Source organism: Aquarana catesbeiana, linkage group LG03, assembly GCF_042186555.1.
Source record: "Aquarana catesbeiana isolate 2022-GZ linkage group LG03, ASM4218655v1, whole genome shotgun sequence".
Classification (NCBI taxonomy): domain Eukaryota; kingdom Metazoa; phylum Chordata; class Amphibia; order Anura; family Ranidae; genus Aquarana; species Aquarana catesbeiana.
Genome location: NC_133326.1, coordinates 599,007,429 through 599,032,899, shown reverse-complemented (window position 1 = coordinate 599,032,899; position 25,471 = coordinate 599,007,429). Strand labels below are relative to the sequence as shown.

The 25,471-nt window shown below is 44.8% G+C and overlaps 1 protein-coding gene across 1 annotated transcript in view; it reads left to right on the top strand.

Moving 5' to 3' along the window:
* Positions 1-25,471, top strand: part of LOC141133007 (uncharacterized) — a 164,646-nt gene that overhangs the window by 87,523 nt on the left and 51,652 nt on the right. The window contains exon 5 of the mRNA XM_073622063.1: positions 19,415-19,487. Coding sequence (XP_073478164.1) covers positions 19,415-19,487 — 73 coding nt within the window. The remainder of the gene's footprint in view (positions 1-19,414; positions 19,488-25,471) is intronic.

Below are 25,471 nucleotides of genomic sequence, written 5' to 3'. Positions count from 1 at the left end.
TGGTTCCATCCTACCCAAGGTCCAGCAGGTTTCCATTTTGCCGAGGGGATCTCTGACCATGCACCGATGCTGCTTCGGCTGTCCCTGGAGGGATCTCCCTTGGATAAGTCGTGGAGGCTGTCGAGGTTCTGGATCTCCAACGCCGGGGTGGACTCTGGGCTTCGCCAGCAAATGCTTGTGTATTGGGGCCTCAACCCGGGGTCTGATTCGAAGGCCGTAGTTTGGGACGCCTTTAAGGCCTTCTCCAGGGGTCACTATCATTCACTCATTGGAGGGGTGCGTAGACAGTTGAAGGCTGACTTAGTTAGGGCCGAGGGACTAGCTACTTCCTTGGAGCAACAATACACACAGACCAAAGACCCGGTAATTTACGATCAGCTTCAGGAGAGTACCAGGGCAGTTCTCATGCTCCGTACTTCCCTAACCAAAAAGAAAATGCTCCAACAGGTCTCAAAGGATTTTTGAGGAGGGTGAGCATAGCGGTAGACTGCTGGCCTGGTTGGTGCGTGAACAGTTGCCATCTATGAGTGTCCCCTCGGTGGTTGACAAAGACGGAATTAGACAGCCTGCATCTCGGGCAATCACCGACTGTTTTGTTTCCTACTATACTGATCTTTACTTCTCCCGGGTAAACTATTAAATTGAAGACCTCCACATATAACTCTCTGATGTTGACTTCCCTATCCTGACTTCGACCTATAGAGATCAGCTTGACTCCCCTATTACCCTTAAGGAGGTTCGCCAGGCCATGTCCTCTCTCCAGGCTGGGAAAACGCCAGGCCCTGATGGATTCCCCACTGAATTTTATAGCACATATGCTGATGACTTGGCACCCAGACTTCACCCTATGCTTTTGTCTTCCTTGAAGAACGGGGCCTTGCCGACTTCCATGTCTGAGGCTGTAAAAGTGGTGATTCCCAAGCCTGACAAAGACCCAGAACTCTGTAAATCTTATCGCCTGATCTCCCTGATAAATGTGGATGCCAAGCTTCTAGCAAATTTATTGGCTAATCGGCTGAATACGGTGATCATGGCTTTGGTGCATCCGGATCAATCTGGGTTCATGCCGGGCAGGGGTACTGATATCGACATCCGTAGACTGTTTACCCATAAAGATCTGGCCAGAGAGGGCAACACGGGAGTGATAGTGGCATTAGACGCTTAGAAGGCATTCGACTCTGTCGAATGGCTTTTTCTTTGGGAGGTGCTGGAATGCTTTGGATTTGGGCACAGGTACATCTCCTGGATCCAACTCTTGTATAGGTATCTGACTGCTAGAGTCCGAGTGAACGGCCTGCTGTCTGCTCCCTTCAGTCTGAGTAGGGGAACCAGGCAGGGATGCCCCCTCTCCCAGGGGCTCTCCGCCCTGGCGATAGAGCCCCTGGTAATCCTAATACATCAGGCTCAAAGGGTGAAGGGAAACCAAGTGGGGGTGCTTCGGGAGAAGGTGTCTCTCTATGCAGATGACACCTTGCTGTATCTGGCTGATGGAGGTGTTTCCCTACAGTCTGCTTTGGAGATTATTTATCAATTTTGGGGGCTACTCAGGGATCCACACTAATTGGGGCAAGTCGCTCCTTTTTTCCCTTCATCCCTCTTGCTCTGGGATGGATACTGGGATCCTTCTCCAGTGGGTAGAGGAGTTTGAATACCTGGGGGTAAGAGTCTGGGGGTCTCTGCAGGCCTATATGGAGGACAACCTTTCCCCCTTAGTTGTTCAATTTGGTAAGAAATGTCAATTATGGAAAACTCTGCCACTGTCGCCGGTGGGTAGGGTGAACTTGCTTATAATGGTCTACCTCCCCAAATTTTTATATTTCTTCAGGAATGCCCCGATCCCTATTCCCAAAACATTCTTTTGCAGACTGCACAGCCTCATAACATATTTTGTTTGGGCAGGGAAAACCCCAAGACTGGCGAAGCGGACGCTTCAATTCCCCCTCTCCCATTGGGGACTGGCAATGCCTCACTTCCATCTCTATTACTGGGGGCATTACTGGTGACGGTTCGCTGGTGGTTTAGTCAGTCCAAACAAAATCCTGTGGTACTGTTGGAGGCAGCCATTTTGGGGTCATATGCGGCACTGAGCAACCTGGTTTATAGAGGGCCTAGGGCTCATCTTGAGGTCCCCTACGACCCCTATGAGAACGACCATACGGGTGTGGCAGCAGGTGGGGGCCATCTATAAAACCGACTCTACAATTTCCTCTCATACCCCCCTATGGAATAATCCAAGACTTCCGCATTTCTATACGATACCGGATCCCCAACTGTGAGTATCTAAGGGAATTGCGGCCCTCAAACATATTTTCACGGACAGCTCCCTTTCCTCCTTCTCGGTACTAAGGGACAAATATTCCCAGCTCAATGACCTTTAAATACTACCAACTTAGACATGCGACGCATGCCCAATTCCCCAGCCCTGTAACTCTTCAGACTGACTAAGTAGAACGGTTGTTGATTTCCAGAATTCTAGACAAACCTCTCTCCTCCATCTACTTTTATCTGTCTGTGGCCACACATGACCTCTCTGACGAAAGCGTATGATAAATGGAAGGCTGATATCCCAGGACTGACTTTTTATTACTACTATGATCTCTGCAAAAAATCGTTTCATCCAAATTAAGTTTCTCCACCGAGCCTACTACACCCCTGTGAGGTTGGCCAGCATTTATTCTGAGATAAGTCTCCTCTGCTCCAAGTGCCGGTCCTCCCTGGGTACATTCTTTAACATGGTATGGACGTGTCTTTTGTTCCGTCCCTTTTGGGAGAGTGGCCCTGAGTGCCTTTGGAGATTGGTCCCTTGGCCTGGACCCAGCCTTGGCGCTACTTGGCAGTATGGAAGATGTGGTGGCCTCTAGATACGTGAAATTATTTCTCTTTTTGCCTTGTATTACGCTAGAAGAGAAATTCTCCTTTGTGGAAGCAACCTACACTGCCTACGCTTAACATGTGGAAAGCAACAATTAACTCTGTCCTGCCACTGTATAAATTGACCTACGAGAGAAGGAACTGCCCCAAAAAAATTGATAAGGTATGGTCGCAATAAATAGATGCACATGGCTCGGAACCCTAATGCCGCGTACACGCGACCGGACTTTCAGTCAGAATAGACTTCGACGGTCTTTCCGACGGAGTTCCGCTTAAACTGACTTGCCTACACACGATCACACCAAAGTCCAATCGTTTAGAACGCAATGACATATGACGGGACTAGAAAAAGGAAGTTTAATAGCCAGTAGCCAATAGCTGCCCTTGCGTCATTTTTGGTCCGTCAGACTAGCATACAGACGAGCAGTTTTCCCAATAGGAACTGATTGCGTTGGAAAGATTTGAAACATGTTCTAGTTCTAGGTCCATCAGAATTTTAGAAAGAAAAAGTCTGATGAAGCCCACACACGATTGGAATGTCCGACGGAATGATTCAGTCTGACCTTTTCTGCCGGAAAGTCCGGTCGTGTTTACGCTGGATTAGATACCTTGGGATGTTTTATATGCTACACTTCTGTTTGCATCCTAATCTTGTGATGAAATGTAATTTTTTTTTTTTCTTTTTATACATATACTCCTATGATTTTATCCCTACCCCTCCCTCTTAGTGTATTAAGGTGGTTGTGATTGTCGTGATGCTCGTTCTGCCTGTAGCTATGTTAGATGCGCCGCTCATTAGTAGATTCACTTGATCTTGTGTCCCCCTTTTGGCCTTATGTTTTCATGTATTCATGTCATGTGTGTGCACTGTGTTAATGTTACTGTATACATTTACAAATACATTTTATTTTCGTTAATAAAAAAACATTTCTGTGCTAAGAGTGTGCGCCCTTCACGCTTCCAGCATGATTACCAGCAAGAGCCGAAACAGTCCCAATGCATTCTCTACTTTCCCATCATCATTCCCTGTTCACCCCTCAGACACAGCCAGTAAAAGAAATATCTCCCCAACTAAAAGACATCCCCCCACAACTGTCTTCATACCATCTGCACTTCCCTGCTGCATGCAGTCATCCTCTACACACTCCTCTCCTGTACATACCACCCACTGTCATACCCTCCACACTCCTCTCCTATACATATCACCCACTGTCATACCATCCACACTCCTCCCCTGTACATACCACCCACTGTCATACCCTCCACGCTCCTCTCCTGTACATACCCCCAAACTCCTCTCCTGTACATACTGCCCATTGTCATACCCTCCACACTCTGACCATGTCTTGTATCCTGTATGCAGTCTCTGACCATCTCCTGAATCATGTCTGCAGTCTCTGACCATCTCTTGTGTAGCACGGCCCCCTTGGGGACTGCTGAGAATTACCTGCTCATCTGCATGGCCATGACCAAGTGAATCTTCCAACCCACCTGACTGTCAGGAAAGGTCCCCTCCGCTGGTAATATCGATCATTTGGCGTGCAGTACTGAGGTCCACCAGCAGGTGTCTCCTGGCAGTTTGGAGCTGTCAGAAGAGTTTGTCCCTGCTGGTATTTTTTCACCTTTGGGCCGCAGTACTGGCGCCCACCAGTGGAGGAATCCTGGCAGTATGGAGCAGGTATTCCCCTCTGCAGACAGGTGTCACCTGACTTTAATTAGCAGCTGCAGTATAAATACCCGGCAAGTGCACACACATCTCGCCTTGGTTTTGTCCTTGAGCCCTAACCTGCAGCCTGCATCCTGTTTACCTGATTCCTGAAACCCGATTTCTGTACCTGAGACCTGATTCCTGGAGCCTGTTGTTCCTGTTCCCTGTCTGTTTCCTTGCTCTGGACCCTGAGCCTTGTATCTGACCCGTCCGTCCCGCGATCCATCCATCCTCTCTTGTCCTGTTTGTTTCCCTTCCCCAGCTACTGACCTCCCGTTGATGACCCTGGCCTGGCTCTGTTTATGATCTTGGTATTTCCCTTACTTGTATATATTTGTTCTGTTATTATTATTATTTGTGGGGTTCTGTTTGGTATTGGATGTTGTGCACTGAGTGATATTGGAGGTGGTTGTGTTTTATATTTATTCATTTATCTTTAATAAATCATTTATATTTTCACTTATACACATCTGGGTTTCCTCTGTTGCAGTCCACACAGTTCTGGTCTTATCTGGTACATGACACTGACACTCTGGGTTCAGACATCCTGGTATTACTATAAAGCAATAATCAAGCAACTCTGTAGTATAAAGTTCTAAAATGTTTTACTTGAACCAAATAGGAAAAGTTATTTCACAAAGAAAGGAGTAAATCCACTGAGCTGTGATAACAGCGGCAACTCAGCAAACAGACTTCTCCCGAACACACAACAATGTTTAAACAATGAATAATGCTATATACACAAGGATACACTATATTCAGATCCTAAGTCACCTCCTAGTGGATGTTTCAGTTAACTACACATGTGGCCATACTGAGATAGAAGTAATCTAGACAGCCTATGCTATTTAAAATGAGAGAGCTAATCTCCCGCTGGTGTTATGTATATACTGTGTGTGTGTAATAAATATATATATATATATATATATATATATATATATATATATATATATATATATATATATATATATATATATATATATATATATATACTTCCTATGAGTAATGGCAGCAGAGTTCCACGTGGCAGGTCTGTTATTCTTCTCTAACTAGTTGGAGCTCGTTAACTGTAATCCGTTTGGTTGCAGATGAAACGATGGATTCCAAGTAGTGAAGGCCTAAGGCATCTGTGCAGTGTTCCAGCAATGCAGTAAAGTGTTCCTGGGTGGGGATGTGTTCTGTAATGGTGGTAGTGAATAAATAAAGATTGAGCAGCTTGCTCTCTTACCAACAACCCAAATTGATCCGCAGTCTTCTGGACAGGAACACAAATGATGACGCTCCGGCAATGGATCCTCTGTCTCGGCTTTCTGTAGTGCCTTTCTCCACACGTCTGCACCGATGGGTAGGCGCTGTAAATGATGCTAGTAACAGGATGTCCAACAGCGGGTAGCAAGACTAGGCCTCTCAGGCCTTGTGGTGGAAGTAGCATTTCCCGCGTGGTAGGCTGCGACCTCTCTGTCACACAGAGAGGTCTGTCTTGCGTCAAGCCCAGGAGGAAGAGAGCGTGCGTGGGCTTCTAAGCTCCTTTTATCATCCCTCCCAGCAACCTTCAGGCCACTGCAAGGGTCCCTGGGATTTGTAGACTTAGAGTACATGGACGCCCACTTCCTACAAACCAATGACATCATCGGTTGTTAAGGACGTTGGGTGGCACTACAGCTTTCTGTTAAGCCAGCGATAGTACACATACTTGCAGGGAGGAGAGAGCCATGTGGGCTGTGCTTGCTCTCTCCTTGCAGTGCACGAGTAGCGCTCCCACAGCCCACATTTGTGCTAGGAGGGGGGATTTGGAGGTGTGGTTGTGCTGAGAGGGGGGATTGGGGGGGGCATTTGAGAAGATTGTGCTGGGAGAGGGAATGGGGGGGGGGTTGGAACAGGTTTCTGCTAGGAGTGGAGATTTGGTAACAGGGGGGTTTGTTGTAAGAGGGGGGTTTTGTGGGGGATTTGAGCTAGAAGGGGGTATTTAAGAGGGTTGTGCTGGGAGAGGGGATTGGGGGTGTAGCTGGGTTTGTGCTAGGATTGGGGATTTGGGAGCAGGGGTGGTTTGCTAGGTAAAGTGATTTATGCTAGGAGGAGGATTTTGGTTTGTGCTAGGAGGGGAGTTGAGTTGGAGATTTTTGCTAAAACGGGGGGTTGGGGGTGCAAAGAGGGGGGATTTGTGCTAGAAGGGGGAATGCCTCACAGAATACATTTTAGGGCTTGTTCATACCAGGTGCAGTGAGGTAACACGTGCAAAATTGCACGTTTTCCTGTACAGCACATAAATGTGCTGCCTTTTACAGCTGTACATGGGTACCATTATTTTGCATTGTACATCATGGACAGATGTTTAGAGGCATTTGAAATGCCTGTAACAGCTTGTAAACGCGTGAAAACCTGGTAACTCGTGTTTAGCCATGTTTCGTTTACAGGCGTTTTTAATGAAGATACATTTTTAAATATTTGAAAAAAAAAAATCGCGGCAAAACAGACGTTTTTAAATGTGGTTTACCATCTGTCAAATTAAATCGTTCAGGGGAGGTTTTAAAACGTCCCGTGTATATAAAGCCTAATAAAAATGCTTTAAAAAAAGCTGGATGAAAAATGCTGATGGCGCTTTTGTGCCATCTTCTATTAGCATTTTAGTAGCTTTTAGGAGCATTAGCATTTTTCTAGCGTTTTTGCAGTACATGAAGAAAAATAAATAAATAAATAAAAAGCTGTTAGGAGCATTTTAGGAGCATTTAGGAGCATTCAGCGTTTTTTTTCTGCTCGGAAAAACCCTCCAAGAAACTCTACAAAAACAATTTAGTTTCTGCTCCTAGACACTGAAGCTCAAAAAATGCTAATAGCCTAATCAAGTGTGCATGGGCACATGGGATAACACTATCTTCTAGGAGCAGAAATAAAAATGCTAATAACTGCTTCTAGGAGCTTAAAAAAATGGTAATGTGCATGGAGACTTACTTATACTAGTTTCTTCCATAAAGCAGCATAATCTCATCATCTCATATTTAGCAAGTACAAATAGAAACATTCTATTTAGTTTCAGTCACTCTTCTTTAAATATTACATTCCATAGTAAAAACTGAGGTATATTGAAAAAGTATAATTTTACTATGAGAGATTAATCAGTGGTTAAAAATAGAGCAAAAGGCCAAGGACAACACTCTACAAACTGAGATTGTTCCTGGAAATTAGAGACAGTTATAGCTAGTTCTCTATATTGCATCCTGGTTCAAACATAATTGGATGGAATCATAAAAACAGGGCAGTCTGCTCAATATGCCAAACTGGGTAGTTGTTAATATACAAAGTTCATGCTTTGGACTCCAGTCAGGTGACCTTTAAGATAAGTAATGCCCACTTTACATAAGCATGGCCACCTATCCAAAGCACCAATATAAGCACTATATATGTTAAGCTGGCTATACATGGTTCAGTTTTTTTAAATCACCCAGCAGGCTGAATGGAAAAAACTGAACCCCATCCACACATTTAAGGATGATGCAGGGATCCTCCCCGCTGTGTCATTGTATTCTGACCAAGGAGTCAGCAGGAGTCCTCCGCTGTCAGAATCCACTGATCAGTGCTGTAGCCTATTGGCTGCAGTGCTGATTGAACTAAAGTTTTCCAACAAGCAGGTTTATGAAAAGTCAACTGAGTAATCGACTTCCCATGAAGAGGAAAGGTCCTAACATGGATTTAAATTTGTCCAGTTCCTGCTGAACTAGTCGAATTTTCATCCATGTATGGCCAGCTTCAGATTCATCCTGAGAAGAGCATTGCTTAGGTCAATTGTGGTAGCACAACTTATAAGATATTGGAAGCTAAAAAGAGAGATTGTTTTATTGTGATAGGAATAATTTTAATGAGCTGACTAATGTATTGATAGCTAAAACCAACAACAAAAATTTTAAATATTACAGATTACCAGTCCTTGGATGTGGTGGATGCACTAGATTTTAATTTTCAGGCTAAGATCATGTTTACAGCAAATAAAGAAAATATCTGTTGATCTTGCCAGAAATGTGGTGTCCTTGTTGCTTCCTGTGAGATAAACTGGAAAACAGTGTTATCTTTCTAGTAATCCCATTACACCTATGTAATGGAGATGAACAAAAGTCAACATGTTTAAAGTCCAGAGTAAAAATGAATTATTTGACTCAATACTTACCTCATTCTTGTGGGGGTCCTCCCCCACAAGGATCTTGTTGAAGACCCTAAAACTGCCCAACACAGGGGGAGGCTTGGCAGTTCCAGACTTACCCATATGTTATCTGGCTGTGCAGTTGGTATACATACAATGCCCCCCCCTCTTGAGCAACATGGTGATAGCAACTGAGGCAGTGGTGGCATCCTCCTATGAAGCCCTACTGGATTCATTATATAGACATTCAGTGCCTAGATCTGAGGGGTGGGAATTTTTGCCACTTTCTTGGAAAATCTTTGTTCTGTCCTCAAGGTAGTGGAGGATGCTCCTTTGTCCAGGTCACCTAATGCTCCTCTATGCTTCAACCCACTATTGCAAGAGTTTTACAAAGTGGAAGGGGGTCATCGGTGAGCACAGTATAATGGTAAATACGCTCACCAACTGTACAAAGATGACACTTTTGTTTTCTTCCGAGATATACAGTTAGAAAAAGGGGTATCAGCTCCCTGGTCCTTTCAGTACTTTCAAATGAGACAACTGGCAAATGCTCAGTTTGGGGGAGGGGAGGTGCCCCTTCAAACGACTCGGTTAGAACAATTGTTGTTATCCCTTGATCATTCTAAGTTGGTATCTTAATACCTTGGTTACTGGAGGGAATAGAAGTACACATGCAAGGCAATGATGAGTGGGTTCGTTGTCGAGTTTATCGCAAGAGTTATGAACGGAAGTCCTCAATACTTATTTAGCCACTGTTATCTCATCTAAAGTTAAAATGATTCAAATGAGATATCACCACCAAACATACTTTACACCACTATGTTTGTTCAAAAAGGGGAAGAGAAATAATTCCTTATGCCATATGTGCAATAATGCAGAAGGTTAATTTATACACATGGTTTGGTATTGTGACAAAGTGAGAGATACTTCTTGGGTGAAATAGTAGATGAGGAATTGGATGCTGCCACAAAACTAATTCTACATATACAATACTCCTACACAAAGAAGGTGATAGCGATCCAGTGGATCTACTCTGACCGGGTTGATATTGAGGCTTTGAATAAACTGATTGATTCAGACCTCCCTTTATATATAGTGACCTATGAAGCTTGTGGTTGTCTCAAAAAAATTAAAAAAATATGGTTTAGATGGGTAGATTTTCAAGATACCCTGGAAAACAATTGAGCCCTGTGTAGTGGATGTGAACACATTTTCGGCAGTTGACCCTTAGGTAGAGGGGGAAAAAACTGGATTTGCAAGAAATTTGATGCAATCCACATTTTGTTTTGTTTTGTTTTTTTGATAGGTTTAGTTTATTACCTTTCTTGTATTGTATGTTATACATATACAGATGCCATACAACTATGAACAATACAGAATTCAGTGTATTTAGATGGCTAGACTTATGCTGCGTACACACGATCGGACATTCCGACAACAAATGTTCGATGGGAGCTTGTTGTCGGAAATTCCAAACGCGTGTAGGCTCCATCGGACATTTTTTGTTGGAATTTCCAACAACAAAAATTTGAGAGCTGGTTCTCAAATTTTCCGACAACAAAATCCGTTGTCGGAAATTCCGATCGTGTGTACACAATTCCGACGCACAAAATTCCACGCATGCTCGGAATCGAGCAGAAGAACCGCACTGGCTATTGAACTTCATTTTTCACGGCTCGTCGTACGTGTTGTACGTCACCGCGTTCTTGACGTTCGGAATTTCCGACAACATTTGTGTGACCGTGTTTATGCAAGACAAGTTAGAGCCAACATCCGTCGGAAAGAAAATCCAGGATTTTGTTGTCGGAATGTCCGATCGTGTGTACGCGGCATTAAACTGGCTGTGAGTTGCTGTACTCCTACACATCTTGATATACTGCTAAAACATTCTGGAGAATTGACTGTATAAAGTGTTTTCATAAGCTCTGTAAAATATGGAATGTATCTCTTTATCTATGGCAAAGACTGTGATTGCTATGTGTACGGCGAATAAACCTTAAAAAAAAATTCCTGCTTGGGTGGCAACGTTATGGAGAACTGTGTCAAATGCTTTTGCAAAATTCAGATACACCACGTCTACGGGCCTTCCTTTATCTAGATGGCAGCTCACCTCCTCATAGAAGGTTAATAGATTGGTTTGGCAAGAACGATTCTTGATGAATCCTTGCTGATAACTGCTAATGATAATGTTTTAATTATTAAAATCTTGTATATAGTCCCTTACCACCCCCTCCAAGAGCTTGCATACTATTGATGTTAGGCTAACTGGTCCGTAATTTCCAGGAATGTATTTCGGCCCTTTTTTAAATATTGGTGCTACATTGGCTTCTCCAATCAGCTGGTGCCATTCCAGTCAGCAGACTGTCAGTAAAAATTAGGCACAATGGTCTGGCAATTATTTGACTGAATTCCCTAAGGACCCTCGGGTGCAAGCCACCTGGTCCCAGTGACCTTTTAATGTTAGGTTTTCCAAGTCTATTTCTAATTCCATTCTTCTGTTAGTCATGGGGGAGCTTCCTGTGATGTGTCATGAGGATAAACACTGCAGTTTGGGTTACTGAAGCCCCCCTATTCCCTTGTGAAGACTAAGGAGAAGAATAAATTCAATACCTTCGCCATCTCCCCATCCTTTGTAACCAGATTTCTTTCCTCATTCTTTATGGGGCCAATATGGTCTGTCCTCCCTTTTTTACTGTTTATGTACTTAAAGAATTTCTTGGGAATTTTTTTGCTCTCCTCCGCTATGTGTCTTTCGTGTTCTATCTTCGCCGCCCTAATTGCACCCTTACATTTCTTGTTGCATTCTTTGTAAAGTCTGAATGCTGATGATGATCCCTCAGCCTTTGTATTTTTTGAAGGCCTTCTCCTTTGCTTTTATATGCATTTTTAAATTGGAGTTAAGCCATCCAGGACTTTTGCTCGCTCTTTTAAATTTATTTCCCAATGGGATGCACTGGCTAAAATACACTGGTTTAGATACACTTTAAGTGAAGCTTTGAGTTTAGCAAAAGTTTTCGTAAGGTTTGTCTTTGCCAATAAAGGATCGGAAGTGTATCTATCGGCATAAGCATGTCAGTTTTGTCTTTTATGATAGGAGAATCATTTTTTGTGCAGTCTTGCTGGTGTAAACAGTAACAGCAGGTGTTGAGTGGTACCTAGAAAAGAGGAACTATCTTTCTATAACTAAATTTACCACTCGATATAAAAAAAAAAGCATCAATAAATTTGTTATTGCTGTGTATATATAAGATAACATACATATGTAGAGATTCTATTGGATATCTACCATTAAGTCTTATTATTATTATTATTATTATTATTATTATTATACAGTATTTATATAGTGCCAACAGTTTGCTCAGCGCTTTACAACATGAGGGCAGACAGTACAGTTATAATACAATTCAATACATCGGTAGTACCAGTACCAATAATATATGTGAAGCAGCTAGAGAGATTTTTGGGGGCATTCTCTTTTGACACTCACCAGTCCAATCATAGAACACTTTGCATTCACTGAGACTGCAAAGGTGGAGAAGCAGGGAGATGATGTCATGATCTCTACTTTATCTATCTAATCAGGGAACACTTTGCATTCATAAGGCAATAATGGAAGGCGTTCTGTGAACAGTGTTTGTGCCACACAAGAGCCCCCCTGTGGTTACTAAGCAGCAGGGAAGCCACTCAGCAGGGGACCCAGAAGTCAGTGGTGATAACTGTAGTAGCAGTGACTACTACAGTGATTTTCTGTTTTAACAGTGGTCCCACATGTATGGCATATGCATACTTACATTGGTACAAGCTGCACCATTGTATCTGTAGCACTACCTCTGCAGGAGCCGCTTAAGTATATTTGGTTCTGTACTTTGCCTCTTAAACCCAAGAAGAGTCTCCGCCCCTCTGGTACACCTGCCAATAATGTTAGTGTAAACACCACCAATGAAAGACACATGTTAAAGTAAAACACAGAAATAGCAATATAGCTGAACAGTAGACAAATATATCTCAAATAGGTAAGCAGTATAATAATGACTGTGAATCAAAAGCAATAGAACTCTATGGTACTATCTGGCTGTTTTCAGGGGACTCCTCCAAGATGCATAACCCCTGAGAGCAGAGGCAAAAACTCTAAAAATTCACAAATCACAAAATAGCAGACACTGTAATGGACTGACCACCCCTCTATTTGAATTGGGCTCTATGAGTCCAGGCAGGAGGAAAGCAGAAGAATGATCCTTTCTTATGTCAGACCTTTTCCTTCTGTTCCCTGACACCACAGGCCCACAAAACCATAAACACTGCACCTAGTTCAGTGGTCAATAGAGTAACTCCCAAGCCAGACTACCCTGCTCATGAACTATATATACTGAGCCACGGGTATGTGTGTGCGTGCCCGTATGGCGCCAATAACTTCAGTCCCTTGGAAGAAGAAAGCCTCGAATCTTCGGCTAGCCACTTTAGTTGGTGCACTTAGAAATCCATGTTTGGTAGGAGTGATGCGAAGTGTACTGTGCGACTCCTGGAGCAGAAAGGACACTTTTACTGCCTGGCAGTGGATGAGTGCAGCACAGTGTTCTTTAATGTAGGTTACCACAGGCAACGTTGTCTGCATGCAGTGTCTCTATATCTCTGTAAAATGGGAAAGTGCCCACTCACCAATCCTGCGATTGAGGCCCAGGCGAAATGTCCTGGATCAAGCAGACTCTTCAGGTAGCCCGACTGGCCACCTCACAACTGGAACACTTCACGCAACACCTCTCCCGGGTCCGATCTTCTCCTTGCCCCATGACATCTTTCCCAACTCCCAGTCAGCCTCTGGGTCTCTCTCTCTTCTTTTTCCCCAGAGCATACTGGGGTGTGCAGTTCTGTTCTCATAGAAGGCTATGGGGCCGTTTGTGTTGGGGACTACATGTCCCACATTTCTTTGCTGCTACTGCAGCATTGTAGCATTGCTCCTGATTCTCTCTCTCTCTCTCTCTCTCTCTCTCTCTCTCTCTCTCTCTCTCTCTCTCTCTCTCTCTCTCTCTCTCTCTCTCTCTCTCTCTCTCTCTCTCTCTCTCTCTCTCTCCCCCTCTGACAATAAGAAAACAGGGGAGGGAGCAAGGCGGGCGGCTTGTGTGAGGACTGCTCACACATAGAAATCTTGAGTGAGGAGAGGGAGGGGGGAATTCCCCCCGCAGCTGCTGCCAGGCACACTCCCCCTTCTGAGAGCTGATCCGTGCCTGTGTCAACCCGGTGGCGGTGGCTGGCAGGAAGTGTGGGGCTGCGGGGCATACAAGCAACAAAGCAAACAGTTAACATTTACAGGAACTAGAGCTCAGACTCAAACAGCTCATTCCATAGCACAAAGCTGACAGAGAAACCTCCCACCTATTATCATATGATGAGGGGTTGTCCTGTTCACAGACCACCTTTATTGGGGTGGCCCTGCCAGTTGTGCCAGGGGGTGAGTCAGGATCGCCCTTCACCAAATCTGCAGTGAAAAGGTCAGACATGCTAAGAGTCCCTTGAGAGGTGAGAATAACATCTTCAGAGCTCTCACCTAACCCTAACACATCACAGGTCGATCTCTTGGGAGAGCGAATACCTCTTCACTCTCTCTGTTCCCCTTGTTCAGGCATGTTAAGCTCACTAGCCCCTTCTTCCTGCTTGACAATTTCTGCCCCCTGCAGATCAGCTTCTTCCTCTCCTACTGCAGGTCCTTCTTCTTCCTCCACTGTGGAACAGTGAGAGACTTCTGGCCCTCCTGCTGGCAAGGAGGGTAAGGCATCACATCTAGGAACAACAAGGGCTAACAGCCATTTCACAAGATCTGTGTTGGTCCCTATGATTAACAAACTCCCTGTGGACCCTGGTAACCGAGGACACACAATGGCCAGTGTGTCAAAGTTCTGAGGCTGTCCAACCCTCAAGGGATCACATGATAACTTGATCTGCAGATAATCTTCACAAGGGTAATCCTCCATTTGAATACCCTGGATCTCTATGTCTTTCAACTTCTGCAGGTGTATGTATGACAGATACTTTTTACAGAAGTCTCTAGCCAGCAGAGTAACCTAAACACCTGAGTCAAGAATGGCCCTTGTGTAGATTCCTTCAACTAATTCAGGTACTACCGGCAATGGGCCTACCAACTTGGCAGGAAGTTTGGTAGAAGCATTTGAAGTGATGGTTTTGCTGACTGAGGTCGCACCTCTTGCCTCTCACAGTGCTTAAAATACTGTTTCTGGTGACATTTTAAAGGTTGGTAAACATTTTTCACTGAAATAGCATAAGTTGATACAACTGCAGATGTCCTCCATTGTTCCCTTACAGTATCAGGAAAGGTTCTTCTCAAAGGCCCAGGCCTTCTCTCCATCCTCGTGTCACATCCTGGTGAAGTAACAGAGATGGCTTGACACCTGGCAGGGGGATCTCCTATGATACCCTTCATTTCTCCTCTGGAGTCCCCCCAGCCCTCTTCCACGGACTTGGGCATTCTCACTTGTAATGACCTACACCTCCACAATTTAGGCAGATGTCTTGATTTGTTGGCCTCTTGCCAGGCACAGCAGATAAGGCCGGAGGAACATTAGGCCCTGTAACACCCTCGTCGGACAACTCAATGAGCTTTGCTGCCAGCAGGTTCATCATTTCCATCATCTGAGAGATCTGTATCTTCAAGGCAGCTATTTCGGACTTATTATCCAACTGCTCTGCTTCTTTGCACAGCCTGGGAGTGGTGGCTGTGTCCACTTTGGCGACTTGTTTTGATGACCTGGTCATCATCTCTATTAGCTGGGACATCTGGGTCTTCAGAAGCTTGATCTCTGGGTCACCGTTGACTGTACTGGCGACCCTGACCCCGACAACAGATTCCAACTTTTGGCCCTTCTTTTTGCTTCCCAGCATGGCCTCCTCTTCTCTAATGGTCTTCATTATTTTAGAGTAAGTGAGGAGGTCATTAAAACCCCGGGCTAGAAGTTGTAGCACAATATAATCCAGCGGCTGGGCTCCTCTTTGCATCTGTAGCATGAGGGCTCTGCTTGTAGTTCTGGCTTCCATTCCACCCTTTATTATGATTTGGTGCAGAATCTGATCTAGCCGCATGACATAGGCTGATAGCTTCTCATCCTCCATATGGTAAGTGTGGTTAAAGAGATAGATTAACTCTGCACCATTTCAGTTCTTTCATAGACCTCACAGAGTTCTCCCAAGCACTCAGAAGTAGTACAGCTGGAATAATCACGTTTCAGGATCCTAATTACAGCCAAAGATGGGGCCCGCAGAGTTTCAACCACTCTCTGCCTTTCTGCTATGTCGACCACTTCCCACTCTTCAACCGCTTGGATAGCTTGATTAATCCAGGTGTCAAAATCATCCTCTCCTGAGGGTGTGGGAACTTTCCCCGAGAAGAACTGTAGCTTGCGATAACCGTAATCGGTCGGCATTGCTGGCTTCTTAAGGAGCACTTTGAATAGTTTCTGGAACTTGGCTATTAGAAAGGGAGAGAAACTTTCAGAGGATGCATTGAGGTTTTGGCCTCTGGATTAGAATTTGATCCACCCTAGTGAACTAGCAAAGCATTGACATCCATGGTCAGTTGGAAGCTGTCTCCTCACATGACGTCAGGAACTCTCTTCTTCCACTCTGTCAAGACATAGGTACAATTGGAGCTAGGATCTGTCTTCACATCCAAAATATACATTCTTTGATCTAGATCTAAGGCATCCAGTGCTTGACAGGCCTGATCCTAAGTCCAGTCACTGCCAGGAACATGAATCACTATACACAGCTCCACTTGGTCGTTTTCTTCTCCACACCACTGCATTGTGGCAGCAGGGCTCATCTTGGTGTCTTTAGGGGTGCTGTCTTGAGGAGTTGATTGCAGAGTAAAGGTTTTCGGACGAGCCCACACGTGTAACGCTACCCCCGTAGGAGCCGCTTAAGTATATTTGGTTCTGTACTCTGCCTCTCAACCCCAAAAACAGTCTCAGCCCCTCTGGCACACCTGGCAATAATGTTAGTACAAACCCTACCAATGAAAGACACACATTAGAGTAAAACACAGAAATAGTCTTTACTGTGAAATTTCTTTGAGATAGTAACAAACAATAGCAATATATTTGAACAGTAGACAAATATATCTCAAATAGGTCAACGGTATAATAATGACTGAGAATCAAAAGCAATAGAACTTCTGACTGCTTTCAGGGGACAACTCAAACAATCTAACAATCGACAGATCACAAATTAGCAGACTTTGTAATGGATTGACCACCCCTCTATTTGAATCGGGCTCTATGAGTCCAGGTAGGAGGCGAGCAGAGGAATGACCTTCTCTTATGTCAGACCTCTCCCTTCTGTCCTCTGACACCACAAGCCCACAAAACCATAAACACTGCACCTAGTTCAGTAGTCAGTAGTGTAACTCCCAAGCCAGACTACCCCACTCATGCACTACATATACTGAGCCCCGGGTATGTGTGTGCGTGCCCGTATGGCACCAATAACTTCTGTCCCTTGGAAGAAGAAAGCCTTGAATCTTCGGCTAGCCACTTTAGTTGGTGCACTTACAAATCCTGCTTGGTAGGAGTGATGTGAAGTGTACTGTGCAACTCCTGGAGCAGAAAGAACACTTTTACTGCCTGGCAGCGGATGAGTACCGCACAGTGTTCTTTAATGTAGGTAACCACAGTCAACGTTGTCTGCATGTAGTGTCTCTGTATCTCTGTAAAATAGGCAAGTGCCCACTCACCAATCCTGCGATTGAGGCCCAAACAAAATGTCCTGGATCAAGCAAGCTCTTCAGGTAGCCTGACTGGCCACCTCACAACTGGAACGCTTCACGCAACACCTCTCCCCGGGTCTGGTCTTCTCCTTGCCTCGTGACGTCTGCCCCAACTCCCAGTCAGCCTCTGGGTCTCTCTCACTTCTTTTTCCCCAGAGCATGCTGGGTTGTGTGTTCTGTTCCCATAGAAGGCTATGAGGCTGTTTGTGTTAGGGACCACATGTCCCACAATCCTTTGCTGCTCCTGCAGCTTTGTAGCTCTGCTCCTGATTGTGTCTCTCTCTCTCTCCCCCTGCCAATAAGAAAACAGGGGAGGGAGCAAGGTGGGCAGCTTGTGTGAGCACTGCTCACACACAGAAATTTTCAGTGAGGAGAGGGACGGGGAAATTCCTCCGCAGCTGCTGACAGGCACACTCTCCCTTCTGAGAGCTGATCCGTACCTGTGTCAACCCGGCAGCGGCCGGCGGGAAGTGCGGGGCCACGGGTAGTGGCGACTGGTGCTAAAGTTTTTTTGGGGTGGGGAGGGGCGAAAACAAACCCCCCAGGTCCCCCCCGCACTGACGATACCCCCACACTCAGACCCTCCACAGTGACGGTCCCCCGCAGTGCTCTGCGCCCAGAGCCCAACCTTTTTCAAGCCAATTAGAGCCTTAGGCTCTAATCATGTGCTTGAAAAAAAAAAACTAATAGAAAATTATGAGTCCAGCACCCTGCAGGGAGGTGGCACCCTTGCGCCTCTAATGAACTGGCCACGAGGCACCCGCTACATAACTATGCACAAAAATCCATACCTGGACTTCAGATTTAACGGCAGAAAGAGAGGTAAAGCCTAAAGCATCAGTACTTTTCCTAATGCATGGTGAACACTTTAAAGTTCATAATTCTTGGCTATGGTGCTTCAACACCCTGTAAAAAAAAAAAAAAACTGTAAGTAAATTATTCTTTAGGGCTCATTCACACTTAAGCATCTTTTTGCAGTGTGTTAACGCACAGGCATTACAAGAAAATAGCACCCAGAATCAGCAGACCGTAAAGCTCAAGAAGAAAAAGATGGTGAGAATTGGCTTCTGCTCAGTTCTCAAATACATTTTGCCCATGTGGGGCTTAATCATAGAGGCTAATGCACAATCATTAGTGCGTGTTATAGCACACGCTAATGTGTATTGCCTTAGAGTAGCCCATTCATAGTGAATGGGCTGCCAACAGAACACAGCAGATGAAAATGTGTGATGCTTTTTTTTTAACAATGCGGCACAACACATGGTATTGTGCATTAGGCTCTACTGTACACTGCGTTTAGGGTGCATTCACAATGAATGGCACCACACATAGAGCAGAGGCATTGCCCTGCGTTGTGGTAACACATTTTTAACATGCATTGCCACAATGCAGAAGGATAATTGGGCCCTCACTGTTTGCCTTCATACAGGAAACTATTTTAGTAGAGATAGATAGACTTTGATTCACAATGTACGCTTCCATAAATCTCTTCCCATTCCAAAACATCTGCCTCATCCCCCTGCTGCATGTTAGAAGTCCTGATGCTTCTCTGTGGTGGTACAGTTTGATACATTTTGAGTGTGTTGTGAATGCAACAGACAAAAAACTGGATTAGCATCATTATTTCACTGAAGCATGAGCATTGTAGTGTGCTGCAGGCTACTGTGCTTGTACTTTTGGGAGCCATTCTAAATACTGGTCCAAGATGCTAAAAGTGTAGAATTAGAATTCTCTTAATTGAAATAGTTACATAGTTAGTCTGGTTGATAAAAGACACAAGTTCATTCAGTTCAACAAATAAAAGAGAAAAAATTCAGGGCAATAATGTCCATTGGAAAGATAGTGTCTCATAAGACTGCTAATTTTTACTTACTGCTTTTTTTTATTGTTACGCATATGTGTAATGAAGTGATTTATGTCCTTTTTATATAAGCGGATTTTGGTGTCTCTGCGGTGAACAACCAGGTGTTACAGCGACGGAGCTCTTTTATTGGAACGCCTTACTGGTGAGTACAATTAATGTGTGCAGTACAGAGTTTCTTTAACCGTACATTGTAATAAGCATAGAATGACTATATGGCTTTAAAATTAAAGGTGATATCTGGATTGTTTAATTCTGCTTTAAACACTGTGATCTTGCTTCGTTTTGTTTTTGGGCAGGGGCTTAGAAAACCTTGATGATATTACCAATACATCAGAGTCTGATAAGCACCAATATAATTGAGTGAACCTACCTCCTTTCAGTTGTACTGCTCATTTTGACCTGGGGCATTGTGCATTCAGTCTTGTGACACATTTTTTCTGTGTTCCCATTTTGCGGATATGTTCGGATCGGATAGCAGCGGACATGTCACTACTGACATCTGCCGCTCCATAGGGGTAAATGGAAGGTTTGAGCGGGTCCGCTTGTAAAACTGACTGGCGGAACTGATCGGACAGCCCATGTGAAAGGGGCCTTATGGTTTACATTAACTCTCCAGCCCTCTCCTTAACATTGAACAACAGAGGAAAACAGTTTTGGAGTTTTCAGAAAAGAGCAAGTAAAATATAATCAGTAATTTTTAAGATTTCTTTTTTTAAGTTATGTTATGCAAATGAGAACATGTGACAAATTTAAAGTAGGTTTTATTCCTTTCTGGATGTCCATGTGTTTTTCACCACCTGCAGACTGTATAATGCCCAATTTTCAGGGGGTTGGTTTATTTACTAGGACCTAAAAAGTCATATTGTACCTTCACAATAGTCATCAGACCCGTATATGTCAAGATAATAATTGCCTCCGTTATTGCAATGTTTTATTGTATCACCAGCTAAAACCATTAATATCTGCATAAAAAAACTCTTTCCTGCTGCCTCTTTTCTCCTCAGCTATTCACCTCTTTCCCTTTCCTACATTTCTCTTTTCTCTAGAATCTCAAGTTATGATCGCCCATTTCACTAATGACAATAGGATTTTTATAACAGCTTACCTGTAAAATACTTTTCTTTGAAGTACATCACGGGACACAGAGCCATAGTAATTACTAACGTGGGTTATAGGCCAGCTTCAGGTGATGGACACTGACACACCCTAAGACAGGAAGTCCACTTGCTATATAACCCCTCCCATTACTGGGAGTACCTCAGTTTTTGTAGCAAAGCAATACAGATGTATACCAGAAAGAGGGGAGGGACCTCTGTGTCCCGTGATGTACTTCAAAGAAAAGGATTTTACAGGTAAGCTGTTATAAAAATCTTATTTTCTTAATCGTACATCACGGGACACAGAGCCATAGTAATTACTATGTGGGATGTCCCAGCGCAATCCCAACTGAAGGGAGGGAGACACAACAAAAGTAGGGCACCATGAGATCAGAGGACTTATACTGCTGCCTGCATCACACTGCGCCCAAAGTCGATATCCTCATGACTTTTTACATCCACCTGATAGAATCTGGTAAATGTATGAACAAAAGACCAAGTTGCGGCCTTGCAGCTTTGAGCCATTGAGGCTTTGTGATGCACTGTCCACGAAGAACTAACAGCCCTTGTGGAGTGCGCTTTGATTTGAAAAGGTGGACTCTTCCTCTTTAAACCATAAGCTTGAACAATTACTTGTCGAATCCATTTAGAAATAGTAGATTTCAATGCTGCCTGTCCTCTTTTAGGACCTTCAGGCAATACAAACAAAACATCCGTTTTTTGAATCTGAGCAGTCGCCTTCAAGTAGACTTTGACTGCTCTCACCACATTAAGAGAATGTAGTGACTTTTCTTCCGTAGAACCGGGTTCTGGAAAAAATGAAGGTAGAACAATATCCTGGTTTAAATGAAAACTTGACACTACCTTCGGTAGAAAGTTAGGATGAGGACGCAATACTACCTTATCCTTGTGAATAATTAAATATGGCGTTTTACAAGAAAGTGCAGTCAACTCTGATATCCTTCTTGCAGAAGATATGGCTACCAGAAAAATGAGTTTCCTTGTCAAGAGGACCAAGGGAATATGTCGTATCAGCTTAAAAGGCTGTTTCTGTAATGCTGACAGAAGCATTTAAGTCCCAAGGGTTCAGGGGTGACCTAACCGGAGGATTAAGCCGTGTTACCCCCTGAATAAAGCTATGAACCAAAGAATGCGAAGTAAGTGGTCACTGAAATAATACTGATAAGGCCGAGACCTGGCCTTTGACAGTACTCAAGGCCAGCTTCATTTCTAACCCCATTTGCAGAAAGTCAAGGATTCTACCTATGACATACTTCCTGGGGTTCCAACACCTGGATTCACACCAGGAGACATATGCCTTCCAGACTCTATATGATTCTGGAGGCCGGCTTCCTTGCATTAACCAAGGTGGATACCATTGAACCTGACAGCCCGCGCTTCTTCAGAATGTGGGTCTCAATAGCCAAACCATTAAATTTAGCGTTTATAAGGTAGGGTGGAATACCGGACCTTGCGAGGAAGGTCCGGACATGGTGGTAGGGTCCATGGGTCCCTTACCGCCACCTTTATGATGTCTGCATACCAAGATCTCCTGGGCCACGCTGGGGCCACAAGAATCACTGACTTCCCTTCCTGCTTGATCCTGTGAAGAAGTCGTGGAAGCAGCAGAACAGGAGGGAATGCATAAATCAGTGAAAACTGATTCCATGGGAATACCAAGGCATCTGTTCCAAGCTAGTGGATCTTTCGTTCCTGACACAAAGTTGTCGATCTTTTTGTTGAACCTGGACGCAAACAGATCTACGACCGGAATCCCCCATCTTTGACATATTGTCAGGAAGATATTGGGGTGAAGAGACCATTCTCCCGAGAAAAACTGCCGGCGACTCAAGTAGTCTGCCTGCCAATTTTCTATTCCTAGAAAGAAGACTGCCGATAGGCAAGGTACATTGTTTTCTGCCCAAGTTAGGATATGATTCACCTCTCTCTGGGCCGCACGACTTCTTGAGCCCCCTTGGTGATTGATATAGGCCACTACTGTGGCATTGTCGGATTGGATCCTGACAGGACAATTCTGTAACCTGAACGTCCAGGCCCTCAGGGCCAAGCGCGCTGCCCGAATCTCTAGAATATTGATGGGCAAGGTGATTTCTGATCTGGACCATTTTCCTTGGACAGTTGCCTCTTCCAGGACTGTTCCCCAACCCGAAAGGCTGGCATCTGTTGTTACCACCTTCAAAGTAACTGGTAGGAAGGATTTTCCCTTCTGCAGATTCTTGATTATCAAACACATTTGGAAATCTAGAGCTTGGTCTTACTTGTTCCAAGCTGATAGGATACTGTTTTGCAGCAGTCTCGAATAAAACTAAGCATAAGTAACAGCCTCGAATGAAGCCACCATCTTTCCCAACAACCTCATGCAAAGTCGAATAGAAGGATTTTTCTTTGCCTTGACTACCCGAATCAGCCCCCTTATGACACTAATCTTCGTCTGGGGTAAGAATACCCTCTTCTGGGCTGTATCTATGATCGGACCCAAGTATTCCAATCTCCTTGATGGTTTTAACTGCTTGCTGCCCACCCACCATCAAATGATGGCGGAGCAGTGCAGCTCTTGTTCTGGGATGCCGTCATATGACGGGGTACCAGAACGGCCGCTCTCGCACGCCCACGGGGGCACGTGGCGAGGCGGATGCGCCGTGTTGCTAGGACACACCAAACAATGTTTGATGCTTCCAGGACCCAACTGGTAATCACTGCAGCACCCACCATTTTATGTGCCATTATACCAGGAACCTGTGCAATAGGAATATTGAATAGATGAATATAGTGTTGCTAGGACGTGACGCGACCCCGATCTCGTCCGCGGCTCTTTAACCATGTGATCAGCTGTGTCCAATCACAGCCGGTCACATGTAAATACGGAGATGCCGGTAATCGGCTCTCCTCGCCTCACACTGACAGAGTGTGTGGCGAGGAGAGCCGATCAGTGGCATCTCCTCACAGGGGGACATGTAGGAATGTAATCAGGGCACTGATCATCAGTGCCCTGATTACAATGGTGAAATACAGTATCACAATACAGTGCCCACCAATGCCAGAATACGGTGCCCACCAGTGGCAGCAATCAGTGCCCACCACTGCCCACAAGTGCCACCAATCAGTGCCCATTAGCCATGCCAGTCAGAGCTGGCAATCAGTGCCGCCTATCAGTGCTGCCCATCAGTGCCCATCAGTGTCGCCCATCAGTGCCACCCATCAATGCCCATCAGTGCCCATATGTACCGCCTATCCATGCCGCCTATCCGTGCCCACCAGTGCCGCCTATCAAAGCCTGCCACTGCCACCTATCAGTGCTGCCTATTAGTGCCCAGTGCCACCTAAGAGTGCCCATCAGTGCCGCCTATGAGTGCTCATCAGTGCCACATATCAGTGCCACCTATCAGTGCCCATAAGTGTGGCATATTAGGGCCTCCTCATCAGTGCCCATAAGTGTCGCCTCCTCCATCCCCATAAGTGCCATATCATCAATGCCCATCAGTGCCCATATGTACCGCCTATCCATGCCCACCAGTGCTGCCTATCAGTGCCTGCCACTGCCGCCTATCAGTGCTGCCTATTAGTGCCCAGTGCCACCTAACAGTGCCCATCAGTGCCGCCTATCAATACTCATCAGTGCCACATATCAGTGCCACCTATCAGTTCCCATAAGTGTGGCATATTAGGGCCTCCTCATCAGTGCCCATAAGTGTCGCCTCATCAGTGCCCATAAGTGCCACCTCATTAATGCCCACCAGTTCAGCCTATCAGTGCCCATCAGTGCCTCATCAGCGCATATCAGTGAAGGCGAAAAATTACTTAGTTACAAAATTTACTGACAGAAAAAAAGTAAAGTTTGTAAAAAAAAAAAAAAAAACCAGCAGTAATTAAATACCACCAAAAGAAAGCTCTATTTGTGTAAAGAAAATGATAAAAAAAATTGTTTGGGTACAGTGTAGCATGACTGCGCAATTGTCAAAGTGCGACAGTGCTGAAAGCTGAAAAATGGCTTGGGCAGGAAGGGGGTGTTAGTGCCTGGTAGGCAAGTGGTTACGGAAGATTTCTCTAGGTTGAGTATCCAACCTAGGTATTCCAGGTAGTTGACTGTGGTGACCATACTTTGGTCTAAGCGGGCTACCGACTGGTCTATCAAGAGCAGATCGTCTAGGTAAGCTAAAATCATTATACCTTGAGCTCTTAATCTGGCTAGAGGAGAGGCCAGAACCTTTGTAAATCGTCAAGGTGCAGTAGCTAATCTGAAAGGCAGAGCTACAAACTGAAAATTAAGATTTTCTATCTCGAAACGTAGATATTTCTGGTGAGCAGGAAAAATAGGCACATGGAGGTATGCATCCTTGATGTCGATTGACACCAGAAGTTCTCCACCTTGTAGGATGGAGACTACTGATCGGATTGACTCCATGCGAAAAGAGCAGATACTCAAAAACTGGTTTAGATCTTTGAGATCTAGAATGGGTCTGTTATCTCCATTTGGTTTTGGTACCGTGAAGAGGTTTGAATAAAACCCCAATCCCTACTCTTTCATGGGGACCACCGATATCACCTTTTGAGACAAAAGATGGTCCAATGCTTGAAAGAGAGACTTCTTTTTCTCTGGATCCCTGAATGTTTGATTTGAGAAAACGAGGAGACGGGGACTCTCGGAACTCTAGTTTGCACCCTAGAGTTATTGAGGAAGCCACCCATTTGTCTTGACACTCTTCCTACCAGATCCTTGAGAACTGCAGAAGTCTTCCCCCCCACTTGCGCAAGCGGGGGCGCCCCTTCATAAGGAGGCTTTAGTATTTTGTTGGTTTCCTTCCCCAGGACTTCTTTTGTCCCTGGGGTTGACCCTGAGGTTTACCTCTTGAATTTGACGGTGGAGGCCGTCGTGACTGCCTGGAGGCTGATGCTCCTGGCACTGGAGAAGAGGCTCGATTAAACAAAATATGCTTACTCCTTTTCCTAACTGGCAAAAGGGTACTTTTCCCATTAGAAATTCTTTGGATGTATTTATTATCCCCAAACA